The 13,545-nt window shown below is 41.8% G+C and overlaps 1 protein-coding gene across 1 annotated transcript in view; it reads left to right on the forward strand.

The window, feature by feature from the left end:
• Window positions 1-13,545, forward strand: part of ARL3 (ARF like GTPase 3) — a 34,546-nt gene that overhangs the window by 8,599 nt on the left and 12,402 nt on the right. Inside the window, exon 3 of the mRNA XM_019725015.2 lies at window positions 1,729-1,845. Coding sequence (XP_019580574.1) covers window positions 1,729-1,845 — 117 coding nt within the window. The remainder of the gene's footprint in view (window positions 1-1,728; window positions 1,846-13,545) is intronic.

A 13,545-nucleotide genomic window follows, 5' to 3' on the forward strand; every position in this document is an offset into this window, starting at 1 on the left:
CTTTTATTGTGTTTTTGTTTTATATTAGAAAAAGTAATCGATGCTCATTATAGATTTAGAAAGTATAAATAAGTAAAATTGAGAAACTAGAAATCACCTATAATGTCCATTCAGACATAACTACTATTAACATTTAGGAGTATATTTAAAATAAAAACTAAAAAGGCTTAGAGAATATGCTGTTTTTGTATGACCTTTTTCTCTTAATGTATCTTGAACATCTTTATATATTGTTATATATGTATATACTTATGCAATACAAATCTCTAAATGTTTGTACCCACCGTTATTATTTCCTTAGACTAATTTCTTAGATTGGCTGGGTCTGATGACTTACAGAATTTTAAGGTAGTTGATACATATGGTTGAATTCCGGGATTAACTTTTGTTTATTCCCTGCTTCATTTTAGAAGGACTTGATGCTACTGGATTTGACAGTTAATATTGCAGTGAAGTATAAAATTTTTAAGCACACGCAAGTGGTTCTGTCAATGAGTCACAGTGAAGCAGCCTTTTACAATAAGCTTAAGCCACTTCCCTTTAGAGTTCTTAAACTTCTGATTTATTCAGTCCTTGGCGTTTTAGAGGAGCTATGGTCAGCGTCATCCGCAGTGATCCTCTAGGGACTGTTTATCCTCAGGGGGATTTGGGTGGCAGTGTTCCTTCTCCATTGCCTTGTGCCTTGTCCTTCTGTGCTAGGCATCGTGTTGGCGAGCTGCCACATGAAGCAAACATTTATGGCGACATCCCCAGACCCACTGAACTCCAGTACTTCAGGATGAAACTACACTACTATGGTAGCATGCTATTGGTTGGATTTTTCAAATCCTGATTTCGCTATGTCATTTTTGCAAGAAGATTTTGTTGTTGTTGTTGTTCTTGTTCATGAAATGCCTTCTCTCCAAACCCCAAAGGTCTTATTAATATGTCTCTCTGCACACTAACTCCCAGCTCACAATTCTACCTGCCCCTGACTTGCTCACCTTCCTCAAGGTTCCACCTTGAGTAACTGTCCTAAAAATGAATACTTTCTTTTCAAGTTCATCAGAGATACCTGTTAAAGAACAGTTTTGAATGCCCTCTTGTTTGTTTTCATCACTTCCTGTAATTTAGGGCTCCACTTCAGAGTTGGAATATGCTGTTCGAGCAGGCCCAACTTTCCTCACTGGGCTGATACTACTCCAGTGACAAGCCAAGCTTCCCGATGGTGTCCAGAGTTCAGCCCCTTCCTTTTCCCAATTAATCCATATGAGGAAATTTCTTTAATTTTGAGCTACTGCTAAAGAATCCAGTCTTCCAGATTGTAGCTCTTGCCTCTTTTTAAGTTTAGCATTTGTTCTGTTCGGCCTGTTTTTTGTTACTTACTATCGTGAGGATGGGGTGTGGTCTCTATTATCAGAGCTATTCTGATACCAAATTGTCCTCAACAGTAGTGTGTGTGTGTTTGTGTGTGTGTGTGTGTGTGTGTGTGTGTGTGTACTCATTATAGCAAGAGTCGTGTTAGCCATGATATTATTAACACTGGCTCCACAACCTGAATGAAGTTAAGCATGTATAAATTACATTTCTTTCTTCCCTATCATAGCAAACTGTTTTCAGTATTACCAGTGTCACATATGGCAGAATACCTCAGAATTAATAAATAACATAACTGTTAAATGTAACTTTGTCAGAATTATGATCTCAAAGCTTAATAAAACTTGGTGTTTTTGCCTCTTTCTGTTGCAGGGGTTTAACATCAAAAGTGTACAGTCACAAGGTTTTAAACTGAATGTATGGGACATTGGTGGACAGAGGAAAATCAGACCATACTGGAGGAATTATTTTGAAAACACTGACATTCTTGTAAGTACTCCTTCTGATGCATTAATTGATGGTGTGTGTTTTTTCTGTCTTGGTAGGAACATTAACACTGTAATTTTCTTTCTTGTCAACAATTCCATTGCCATAACATTAGTCACTATGAATTGAGGGCTAGCAAGAGGCTCCAGATTGTGAGGGAGAAACATCTTTGTATAACTGGTATAAGATGTTTTGCTGTCGCTCAGTTACAATGTTGTACCCACACCCACCTTGGCAAATAAAGTACTTATTAATTACCACAGTGATTTGAACAGCAGAAGGGAAGTCAGAAGACCGTGCTACTGACTCTGTCATCCCAAGGAAATCAACAAATCAATTGTATCCCAAACTGAGCAACCAAGATAATGAAAGTCCTGGAAACAATGATGTATAAGGTCTTACAAACATTTTGTAAGACCTAACAATGTCCTTCCTGAAACAGCAGACCCTTGGAACTGTATCCAGTTGCTTGAAGAACTATCTTAAGTCAGAGAGATTAGCCTCATTATGAGTAGTTCTAAAGGACTGGACAAGAAGCAGTTTGGGGGTATTAGGTGGTAGAGTTTAACTCAGAATAAAAAAGAAGTTTCCTATCATTGTAACTGTCCAGCATTAGAAGAAGCTGCCTCATACATTGGGGATTCCCTGGCTCCGGTGGCATTTGTTCAGGCAGAGGCTGAGATGTCAGCTCCCAGCTCACTGTCACATTCTCTAGGACTACTGTTTCAAAATTCTTAGAGATTTCCCTGTCCACATACATGATTTCTCCAACACCTCAGCCTCTCAGTTCCCACTCCTTCCCTCCAATGATCTCGTCATCCATCTTACCTTAACCACTCAACGCTCATGAGCATACCCTAAAACCAAGGGGTCTCATAAACTTGGGGGGAAAATTGCATATTATTTTCATTAACCTCCAACTGAAAATGTGCATTTACTTCAATTATGACCATAGACAATAAACTGCGATAATATCAGCCATGTCAATACTTTCATTACCAGTAGAAATCATCTTGCATCTCGAACAGCTTCACTCTGCTGCTGCTTCCCGTGTGTCTCTTTTTACTGGATTATCCCTATCAGCATGCGCACGTCCTGTAGTTTCTCTTGTTTAAAAACAAAAACTCTTATCCCAACAGCACATCCCCCTCCAGGTACTTAATATCCCATGCCCCAGCCTCTCTTTACAACAAAACTCTTTAGGAGGGTTTTCTGTACTCTCTGCCTTCACTTGCTCTCCTTCCAGTCACGCAGAACCCTCCATTCAGACTCACAGGGAATCCCACATTGCTAAGCCCAGGGTTCAGTTGTCGGTACTCATCTTACTTGACCTAACAGCACATTTCACAAAGTGGGTCATGCTGTCCGTGAGCTACTGGCCTTCTTTGGCTTCAAGAATACCATTCTATCTTGATTTTCCTGCCATCTCCTTGGCTACTCCTCCTCGATCTCGTTGTCTCCTAACCTCCAAAGGTTGGAGTGCCCCAGAGTTCAGGCCTGTGCTTTTCTTCTCTAAGTCACTGTTTAGGTGACCATCAGTTCAAGGTGTTAGTCACCACCCACACGCCGGTGAATCCCAAAGTGTTATCTCCAACCTGGAGCTCAGTCTCATGTATATCCAGTTACCTATTTGATATCCCCACTTCAGTGGCTAGTAAGTCCCTTCAACCTCAACATGTCCAAAACCAAATTCCTATCTTCATCCACTCCTGCCCAAAACTGCACCTCCTACAGTCTTCTCAGTAAATGACAAATCTGTGCATCCAAAAGCACTGGAGTCATTCTTGGCTCCTTTTCCTCTCATCCCCCTCATCAGCCAGTCCTGTCAATTCTGCCTTCGGAACGTTTCTAGCATCTGACCCCTTCTCTCCACCTCCATTGCTGCTGTGCCCTGGTTACTGCACGTCATCCTCACTGGTCCCCTTACTCCTGCCTTAGGTATCTTGCTCCTGTTAAAATGCAAGCTGCCCATCTCAGAATAAGAGCCAGGGGCCTTCCAGGGGCCTCCAAGGCCCCCTGCCTTCTGGCTTCTCTTACCTGTCTGACTCATCTTCCCGCTCACTGCCTTAGTGTCAGCCACACCGGCCTCCTTTCTGTCCCTGGAACACTGGCCTCTCCTGCCTTGGGGCCTTTGTCATAGCTATTTCCAATGCTAGACTTCTTCTTCCTTAGATGTCCTCACGGCTTACGTCCTCACCTCCTTCAAAGTCTTTGCTCACATGTCACCTTACCACTGAGACTATTACTGTACTTAAAATTGTGACCCCTCCCCAATCTCCACCCTCTGGCACTATGGTTCTTCTCTGCTTTTTTTTTTTTTCCTCCATCAGACCTATCAGCAGACATACCTCTCATTTATTACTTTCTCCCCACTGGAATGTAAGCTCCATGAAGATAAGAACTTTTGTTTCTTTTTCTTTTTCTTTTTTTCCCCCCAACTATTGTATCCCCAGTGCTTAGGAAAGTACTGAATAAATGAAATGGATAATTGTAATAGATGGATTCTGACATTAGGTAGAATGTGGAATTCTTTAACTTCTAAATTCCCTTCCAACTCTGAGGTCCTATGATTCTGCTTCATTGTGGTCAAGTCCAGAGGCTTGTTAATTCCTTTTATAAAGTGGGCAGAGCATGTACTTCATGAGGCGGGGTGGGGGGGGGTTATAACAAGTAATGAATTCATTCACTCACCATGATTCTTAAATGGAAAATACTATCAAAAATATAAAATTGTATATCGGTAAACCATAAACATATTTGAGATACTGTGATGGGCATCACACAGGTTCATCGTATTTCTGGCCCTTGCTGAAGGCATCTTCCAGTATATTCCTAGTGCCAGGTTAAAGGTTTAAATGAAATGAGAAGAAAAAGATGATACATCCATCCATCCATTTATCCATCTATTTAACCATTTATTCTTCCAAAATGTATTACATACCTTCTAGGAGAACAGAAATGTTGGGGAAAAAGAAAAAAATTCCCTTTAAGATAGAAAGAAACTTCTTCTGTAATCTCAAGTAATTTGTCCGTTCTTAAAATATAATTTTTTAATTTTAGAAATTTTCAAATTTATGCAAAGTTCAATAAAATAGTAAAATAAAACCCCAGATACCTAACCATCATTCAGCTTCCTTAATTTCAGTTTTGGCAACCTTGTTTCATATCCCCACCAGTACTTTTTTTTTTTTTTGTAAGTATTTTAATCAAATCCAAGCCGTCACATTATTTCACAAATATTTGAAATGTAATTTTGAAAGATCAGTCTCTAAATTGTGATATATTCAGCGGTAAGAAAAGATGAAATAGGACCATTTGTGACAACATGGATGGATCTTGAGATCATAATGCTAAGCGAAATAAGTCAGAAAAAGTAGAGAACCATATGATTTCACTGATATTGGTATATAAACTGAAAACAACAAAAGAACAAGACAAACAAATGAAAAACAAAAACTCATAGACACAGACAATAGTTTAGTGGTTACCAGAGGGTAAGGGGGGTGGGGGGTGAGGGGTGGGAGATGAGGGTAAGGGGGATCAAATATATGGTGATAAAAGGAGAACTGACTCTGGGTGGTGAACACACAATGTGATTTATAGAAGATGTAATACAGAATTGTACAACTGAAATCTATGTAACTTTATTAACAATTGTCACCCCAATAAACTTTAATTAAAAAAATTGTGATATAAACTACATGTTAGAAAAACTGACCATTAAAAGTTTTTCAGATGCCAAAAATCAACAAGCAAACTCCTGGAACTAGTGATTACAGCAAGTTTGTAGGATATAAGGTTAATATACAACAGTCAATTATTTTCCTATATACCAGTAATGAACAATTGGGATTTGAAATGAAAAGCAAAACAAAATTTACATTAGCATCCCCCCCCAAAAAAAAAAAAAAAAGAGAAATACTTAGTCATAAATCTAAAAAAAGGGGCTGGCCCGGTGGCCTAGGCGGTTAGATCTCTATGCTACTAACTCTGAAGGCTGCCGGTTCTATTCCCACATGGGCCAGTGGGCTCTCAACCACAAGGTTATCGGTTCAACTCCTCGAGTCCCGCAAGGGATGGTGGGCTCCACTCCCTGCAACTAAGATTGAACATGGCACCTTGAGCTGAACTACTGCTGAGCTCCCAGATGGCTCAGTTGGTTGGAGCGCGTCCTCTCAACCACAAGGTTGTCGGTTCGACTCCTCCAAGGGATGGTGGGCTACACCCTCTATAACTAGCAACAGCAACTGGACCTGGAGCAGAGCTGCGCCCTCCTCAATTAAGACTGAAAGGACAAAAACTTGAAGCTGAATGGCACTCTCTACAACTAAGATTGAAAGGACAACCACTTGACTTGGAAAAAAGTCCTGGAAGTACACACTGTTCCCCAATAAAGTCCTGTTCCCCTTCCCCAATTTAAAAATAAAAGAAATCTAAAAAAATATATATACCGTCTATATGAGGAAAACTATAAAACCAATTTTAAAAATCAGTGAATGTCTAAACAAACGGGGAGATATTCCATATACATGGGTTGGAAAACTCAATATTGTTCAGATGTCAATTCTACCCAACTTAATCTGTGATTATGTACATCAACTATAGGATCAAAGCAATCCCAATCAAAATCCCAGCAAGTTCCCCAATAAACTTTAATTAAAAAAAAAAATCCCAGCAAGTTATTTTATGGATATAGACAAACTGATTCTGTGGAAAGGCAAAAGATCCAGAATAGCCAACACGATATTCAGAAGAAGAACAAAGTTGGGGGACTGATGCTCCTGATTTTAAGACTTTTTATAAAGTTACAGTAATCAACACACCATGTATCTGAAAAAGAGTAGACAAATTGATCAATGGAACAGAATAGAGAGCCCAGAAATAGACCTACATGAATACTGTCAACTGATCTTTGACGAAGGAAAAAAAACACTTGAACAGAGGAAGGATAGTCTTTTCAGCAAACAGTGCTGTAACAATGGGACATCCATATGCAAAAAAGAGAAAGAAAAGAATGCAGACACAATCATTACTCCTTTCACAAAAATTAACTCAAAATGGACCTTAGACCTAAATGTAAAACCTAAAACTATAAAATTTCTAGAAGATAATATAGGAGAAAAATCTAGGTGACCTTGGGTTTGGCAATGAGGTTTTAGATACAACAACAAAAGCATGATTCTTGAAAGAAAAACATTATAAATTGGACTTCATTAGAATTTAAACTTCTGCTCTGAGAAAGGCACTGTTAAGAGAATGAATAAGCAAGCCACAGACTAGGAGAAAATATTTGCAAAACACGTATCTGGTAAAACACTTGCATCCAAAACATACAAAGAACTCTTATAATTGAGCAATAAGGAAACAAACAACCCAATTGAAAATGGGCAAAAGATATGAACAGACTCCTCACCAATGAAGATATACAGATAAACATATGAAAAGATGCTCCACATCATTGTCCTCAGGGAATTGCAAATTAAAACAAGAAATGCCACTACATGCCTACTAGAATGGCTAAAATCCGAAAACCTGACAATATCAAATGCTCCTAAGGATATAGAGCACCAGGAACTCCTATTTATTGCTGGTGGGAATGCAAAACGGTACAATCACTTTGGAAGACAGTTTACAGTTTTTCTCTCCCCCCACTTCTTCTGCCTCCCCCACCCCACTCCGGCTCAAGCCCTTGTTTCTCAGTCTAGTTCACAGCTCCCTGGCCCATGCTGGTATTATGAGCCTTGCACCCCCACCCCACCCCGGGCTGAGAAAGTCGGTTGCCAGTCATCGGTCGGCCGCTCACGGCAGCTCTCGCCAGCTGCCAGCCGCTCAAGATGGCTGCCAGCCACTCACACTGGTCGCCAGCCTCTCGTGGCGGCACACAGCAGCCCACGGCACCACGCAGCAGCCCATGGCACCATACAGCAGCCCACGCCAACCTCTGGCTGCTCACGGCAGCTCAGCTCCAAGGGAGAGCTGTTGTTCACAATCTTAGCTGTAGAGGGCGCAGCTCACTGGCCCATGTGGGAATTGAACCAGCAACCTCGGCGTTAGCAGCTGGGTGCTCCAACCACCTGAGCCACCTGGCCGGTCCTAACAATTTTTCACAAAGCTAAACACAGTCTTACCATACTGTGTGATCCAGCCATCACTCTTCAAGTTATCACTCTTCAAGTTATCTACCATAATTAGTTGAAAACTTATGTCCATACAAAATCCTGCACACGAATGTCTATAGCATCTTTATTTATAATTGCCCAAACCTGGAAGCAACCAAGATGTCCTTCAATAGGTGAATGAATAAGTAAATTATGTTTATATCCATATAATGGAATATGATTCAGTGATAACGAGAAATGAGCTGTCAAGCCACATAAAGACATGGAGGAACCTTAAATGCATATTGCTAAGTGAAAATCAATCTGAAAAGGACATATACTCTTATGTTTCCAACTATATGACATTTTTTAAAAGGCAAAACTATAGATATTAGTAAAAAAAAATCTCTATGAGTAAAAGATTAGTAATTACCAGAGTGCTGGGAGGGAGGGAGCGAGGGAGGAAAGGGATGAATAGATGATACACAGAATTTTTTAGAGTGACCAAACTATACTGTATAAAACTATAATGGAGAGAATGACCCAAGATAGCGGAGTAGATAAACGCTGTGCCTGCCTCATTCTGCGAACACATCAGAGTTACAACTAAATTATAAAACAATCAACATAGAGAACCATCTGAAGTCTGGCTAAACAGAAGTTTTATAACTAAGGAAAGCTGTGTTGAGACTGGCAGGAGGGGTTGAGATGCGAAAGGGGCTGGCCCCAAACCTCTGTGTGGTGGATAAAAATTGGGAAGGCTTTTGCAGCCAGGGAGATTCCCCAAAGAGGAGCAAGCAACCCCAGCCTTACACCAGGCTCCCCAGCCAGGAGTACTGGTGCTGGGAAGAGGAGCCCTCACAATATCTGGCTGTAAAAAACAGTGGGGATTCTGACCATCTGGGTGGTACGGAACCCAGGCGTCCTCTTAAAGGGCACCGATTCACTTGCTCACAGGTACTCACCCTGGGCTCAGACTCGAGGGCCGTTGGAAACATATGGAGTTGCAGGGGGGCAGATTGAGGTGTGTGGCCTCTAGGGGAGACCTGGAGGACAGTCGGCATTTTCTTTGTGTGGAGTTCTTCTCTCCTGCAGCCGGAAGGCAGGCGCCATCTTTCCTGTGTTGGGCCCACCTCCTACGTTTTAACAGCCAAATCAGAATCTTTTTTTCCCTCTTTCTTCCGCCTCCCCCCCCCCCACTCCGGTTCAAGCCATTGTTTCTCAGTCTAGTTGTGTAGGACACAGCTCCCTGGCCCCTGCTGGTATGAGCCTTGTGTGTGCCCCCCCCCCCCAGTTTTTTTTTTTTTTCCAACCATTTAAAAACATAAAAAGCCATTCTTAGCTCACAGGCTATACAATAATAGGAGGATTCCCCCCCGCCAGCTGAGGCAGTCCATCGCCAGTCATGGGTGGCCACTCACAGCAGCTCTCGCCAGCTGCCGGCCACTCACGATAGCTGCCGGCAACTCACTGGCCACCGGCCACTCATGGCAGCACACGGTAGCCCATGGCAACACACAGCAGCTCACGCCAACCTCACGGCAGCCCAGCTCCAGGGAGAACTGTTGTTCACAGTCTTAGCTGTAGAGGGCGCAGCTCACTGGCCCATGTAGGAATTGAACTGGTGGCCTTTGGCGTTAGGAGCACTGGTGCTCCAACAGCCTGAGCCACCTGGCCTGCCCCCAAATCGGAATCTGATTGGTCTGCTGAGCTCCGCAGCTCCGCCCTGCTAATTCACTGAGACCCCACTGCGGGAGACTTTATTGGTGGCTGAACCTTACTGGAGCTGGCAACCAGCAGCCCGCAGCAGCAGGCCTTGGGTGTGTTGTGGCTTTTTGAAGAGCTACTCCAGGCCTGGTACTGGTGGTGGCCGTCCTCAGTGCACAGCGTGGCCTTTCCCACATGCCTTCAGGTCCAGCACAACCATGGATCGCTCTGTAGCTCCTACCAGGTAGTACCCGACCAGTCACACGCAGTGGTTTATCTGGGCCTGCACTGGAGTTCCTCCCAAGAGACCCCAAAACCAATATACTTAGAAGTTGACTTCAGACCACAGTAGAGCACCACTCAATTAGCCCCACAAGTGGCACAACCAAAGGGCGGTCTCAGCAGGCACTAGAGCCCGCTGGGGCAAATCCCGCTCCGTGTAGGGGAAGCTTCAGATTCTCTTGATTTTTGAGTCAAGAGTTGGGAAAAAGCAGGTGGTTGAGAGAAATAGCAGCTCTATCTGTTCATCTGCTGGATTAAAGTACTTTGAAAGAAGTACCCAAATAAGAGCAGTATATAAGGACATGAATGACTAAGTCTCCATAAGGAGGTCTCAGAAACTTTCTGGTCTACAGGTCAGGGTAATTTTAAATCATAAGTTCTAACACCTTGAGCATAGACTACAGGGTAGTTGTAATATAACCCTGGATTCCACATTTCTCATTAGCTGTGAGTGCCCAGGAATTATCATACAATCCAGCAAAAATCAGTTTAGAGCAACTCTGTAGGAGCTTTCTCCAGCTACAGTACACTGCCAGTACCAGACAATATTTGGGATTCAGAGTCAACCTTTCATTATTTTCCAGTGCATTTTGAGCTCAAACAAATCTTAGGGAGCAGCTGAGTCCCCAAGGTTAGATTCTAAGGCCTTGTGACTCTCTTCCCTGTCTGCCAGTTTCGTAGCAGCTCAGAGTGGCAGTGGTTGATGGGTTACATCAACTTTTTTGTTGGTCTGTATTGAATAGTTTGCCATTGTTGGTTGAAAAGTCCTATTACACTAGACTCCATGCTGCCTAGAAGAGCAGCATGGAGGCTTGACACGTTTAGTTGCCCAGCTAACTCTTTTCAGTTATCTCTAGAGTGTCATTATAAATTCTTGCTGTAGAGCAGGTGTCGACAAACTGATCCATCCTGCCTGCCTCCTGTTATTGTATAGCCTGTGAGCTAAGAATGGTTTATATATTTTTAAATGGTTGAAAAAAAATCAAAAGAAGAATAAGATTTCATCACATGAAAATGATATGAAATTCAAATTTTAGTGTCCATGTCCACTTGTTTATGTATTTTCAATGGTTGGGAAAAAGATTGTATGGGCCATAAAGCCTAAAATGTTTACTACATGACCCCTTACAGAAAAAGGTTGCTAGGAAGGAGGGAGGGAGGGAGGGAAAGACAGAAAGAGGGAGGGAGAGAGAGCAAGAGCCAGAAAGAGAGAGCGCGCGCGCGCGCGCGAGAGAGAGAGAGAGAGAGAGAGAGAGAGAGAGAGAGAGAGAGAGAGAAATTGCTCACCCCCACTTTAGAGCATTAAATGGTTCTCTAAAGGTTTGAAAGAGTCAGGGCAACTCCTAAAAGTGCCAAAGTTATTCTCAGGGAAGATGACACTGAAAACATCTGACTTCAGCTTTATTAATTTAGGGGAACTGACTAAGAAATAAAACCTGAGGTATAATAGAAAGGAGAGGGCAGGGTGTCTTTCATTTCTTTAAGGCCAGGGAATAACAGTCTTTTTTTTCTTTTTTCTTTTTTTTTTTCTTTTTTTAAATATATATTTTTTTATTTTTATTGGGGAAGGGGTACAGGACTTTATTGGGGAACAGTGTGTACTTCCAGGAATTTTTTCCAATCATGCTGTTGTCCTTTCAATCTTAGTTGTGGAGGGCTGCACAGCTCAGCTCCAGGTCCAGTTGCCGTTTTCTAGTTGCAGGGGGCACAGCCCACCATCCCTTGCGGGAGTCGAACCGGCAACCTTGTGGTTGAGAGGACGCGCTCCAACCAACTGAGCCATCTGGGAGGCTCAGCTCAAGGTGCCGTGTTCAATCTTAGTTGCAGGGGGCGCTGCCCACCATCCCTTGCGGGACTCGAGGAATTGAACTGGCAACCTTGTGGTTGAGAGCCCACTGGCCCATGTGGGAATCGAACCGGCAGCCTTTGGAGTTAGGAGCATGGAGCTCTAACCACCTGAGCCACCAGACCGGCCCAATAACAGTCTTTTGATAGATTAATTAAACTATATCATTTTTTTCAAGGTATATTCATATTATTACTAAATCCATTTTATTATGTTTTTTAGTGTTTTAGTGCAACATTATTTAAACAAAGTAACTGTCATCATTTCCATTTCCAAAGTGTAGAACATCAATTGAGACTAGATCTCGAATTGTCTCATGTATCATTTCCACCTGTCACTCACACTTGAGCATCAATACTGCTCAAGCACAAATAACTGAAAACCACAAGTTATCCAGAAACCTAATTTGTTCGTCTCAACCTCCTTTTAGACTTTTGCTCAAGCTAGGAATAAAAAGCCGCACTTTTTACTGTCATGTCTTCTTGTCTCTGCCTACCCGTCTGATGGAGAAATACTTAGGAACAATAAAATGGCCAAAAGGTGGCAGCAGGCGGGAGGAAGACCAGAAGCAAGAGGAGAAACAAAGAGCCCTCCATTCGCACGCTGGGTAGTCAGTCTCTCCATAGTCCAGAGTGGGCTGAAGTTCCATCAAGAAAAATCTCTTTCTCTAGGTATTCCTCCCACAACCAAATAATTTCAAAGCGTTTGATGAGGAAGATGTGAATTGGCTTTTCTTAAAGCATCATTCCAAATGCCATGGATAACTTTATTTTAGAATAGATCTATGAAACTTGATTTTTGAAGGTCCAGAATGTGTTAAGATCAGTCAAACACACTATAAATGTTTAACTTTCTCTGATACTTTCGAGTATTTTTTACAGATTATTTATTTTTGGATTAAAAATGTTTTACATGACTGGATTAACAGCTGTTATTTTAAAAAAAAAAAAAGGACAAGAGGCTATCCTTATCGTTAGCTATTGACCAGAAGATAACAGACGCTTGCGTGAAGAAACTGGGTAGCACTGCTGTGGGAGCAACCAAGAGAAAAATATACCACTGTAGAAAAACAAAATTTGCGGATTTCCAGACTAGCTTATGTTTATGACTTTTTCACTTGGCCCTTAATAAATGGGGCAGTTATTTTATACACTTTTTCCCAGAATTATTGTGCAGTAACTGTCAAATTTTATGAAAATTATGTAAGAAAAATGCTAAACGGTAGGAAAAATATGTGTATAGTTTAGGAAAATCCTCCTTTTGAATCTTTTGGAAATATTTCCTGTGAAATTTCATGTCTAAGTAGTAAATAGCAAGTAGTTTGGCAAATAATTATAAGTAAAAGTCACACCTTTCTTCTCGTTGATCTTTAGCCTCTGGACTCTCTGGTATCATCTCTCTTGTGATGCTAAAGCTATCTTTCCATTCCTCATTATCCTCTACTGACTGGTTTTTAAATCATTATCAAACACCGATTTCTTAACTGTGTCTTGTGTTCTCAGCTTTGTCCCATTCTCCTCCTTCCTACCCTTACCTTGTTACTCATAGCCTTTGCTTCCAAGCACATTTTTTCCTGCTTTGTAATTTCTTTCCTGCCCAGTGACCTGCCCACAGCCTTCAGGAAGCCCCTCTGAGCCCAAAACACTCTCCTAGTGACCACCTGACCCTCTTCCCTCCCTCACATTTTCTTGGACTAATGCCTGAGTGAAGATAATACTAATCCACTGTAGACTCCCAAATAATTCTAATTAGGTCTTTTATATTGAGGTT

This window comes from Rhinolophus sinicus, linkage group LG07, assembly GCF_036562045.2.
Source record: "Rhinolophus sinicus isolate RSC01 linkage group LG07, ASM3656204v1, whole genome shotgun sequence".
NCBI lineage: Eukaryota > Metazoa > Chordata > Mammalia > Chiroptera > Rhinolophidae > Rhinolophus > Rhinolophus sinicus.